Here is a 1,100-nt window from a genome sequence, read left to right on the forward strand (position 1 = left end):
CCTTCCCCTCGCCTCCCACTGCCTCCCACTGCCTCCCACCGCCTTCCCACTGCCTTCCCACTGCTTCCCAGTGCCTTCCCACTGCCTCCTATTGCCTCCCAATGCCTTCCCATTGCCTCCCCTCCCCTTGCCACCACTGGGGCTTCCCTTCCCTTCCCACTGGCACCCCCAGGACAGTCTCTTGCCCACAGTCAGGCACCCTTATCCCACTCCCCCTAGCAAGGGCCATGCCCTGAGCAGGGGCAGTCCCGTGTCCCCCTGCCCGGGCTGTCCCACCCCCATGCCCCAGCTCACCCCCCCTGTCCCCAGACTGGCAGGTCACCCGCAGCCTGCAGGACGCCTCCCGTGAGCATGCGGCCGAGCAGGGCCGCCTCTCGCAGGAGGTGAGCGTGCAAGAGCTGCAGCGAGCGTGGCAGGAGGGCAACAGCAGCCAGCTGGAGCTGGGGAGCCGGGACGCTGAGCTGGAGCGCACCAGGCAGGAGCTGGCTGTGCTGCAGAAGGAAGTGCAGGAGGTGCAGGGGGAGCTCAGGGCCAGCAAGAGCACTGTGAGCAGCCTGCGTGCCTGCGTGAATACAGGTAGGGCCGTGGCGGGGTGGGGGCACGGGCAGTGATGCTGCTGGGGAGATGTGGGGGCTGATCACGGCCAGGCTGGACCCCCCGAGCATCCGTGGGAGGGTGAGCGCCTGAGCTGTGCCCCTGCCCCCAGATTGCTGCCCCTCGGGCTGGGTGCTCTACAGGAGCAAGTGCCTCTTCGTCTCGGTGGAGAAGAAGTCGTGGCTGGACAGCCATAAAGACTGCAGTGGGAAATCCGCTCAGCTGCTGGTCCAAGGCGACTGGCCGTCATGGATGATGCTGGTACAGAGCAGGGGGGCTGCGGCACCGCAGGAGGGTGGGGCGATGGTGGGGCTGGGCAGAGCCCCGTGGGGCCAGCGGCAGCGGCATCTGCGGAGGTGCTGGGGTGGCACCATGAGACCTGGGTTCCCATCCCGGCAGGCTGCAGGGAGGAGCACGGCTGGCCTTGGGGCTCCTGGGCACCAGGCCGGTGCTGCGCATGGGGCAGGCGGTTGACAGCTTCTCTCCCCCCAGCATTTTGTGCAGGC

General features: G+C 68.1%; 1 protein-coding gene across 1 annotated transcript in view; it reads left to right on the top strand.

The window, feature by feature from the left end:
* LOC103903933 (B-cell differentiation antigen CD72-like) overlaps window positions 1–855 on the top strand; it is a gene marked incomplete at its 3' end in the record, with an annotated part of 1,699 nt that extends 844 nt beyond the window's left edge. The window contains exons 3-4 of the mRNA XM_009285243.1: window positions 310–576; window positions 707–855. Of these exons, the coding sequence (XP_009283518.1) occupies window positions 310–576; window positions 707–855 (416 nt within the window). The remainder of the gene's footprint in view (window positions 1–309; window positions 577–706) is intronic.
* Between the last annotated feature and the right edge of the window lie 245 nt (window positions 856–1,100).

Source organism: Aptenodytes forsteri, unplaced genomic scaffold, assembly GCF_000699145.1.
Source record: "Aptenodytes forsteri isolate BGI_AS27 unplaced genomic scaffold, ASM69914v1 Scaffold120, whole genome shotgun sequence".
In the NCBI taxonomy this organism is placed as follows: domain Eukaryota; kingdom Metazoa; phylum Chordata; class Aves; order Sphenisciformes; family Spheniscidae; genus Aptenodytes; species Aptenodytes forsteri.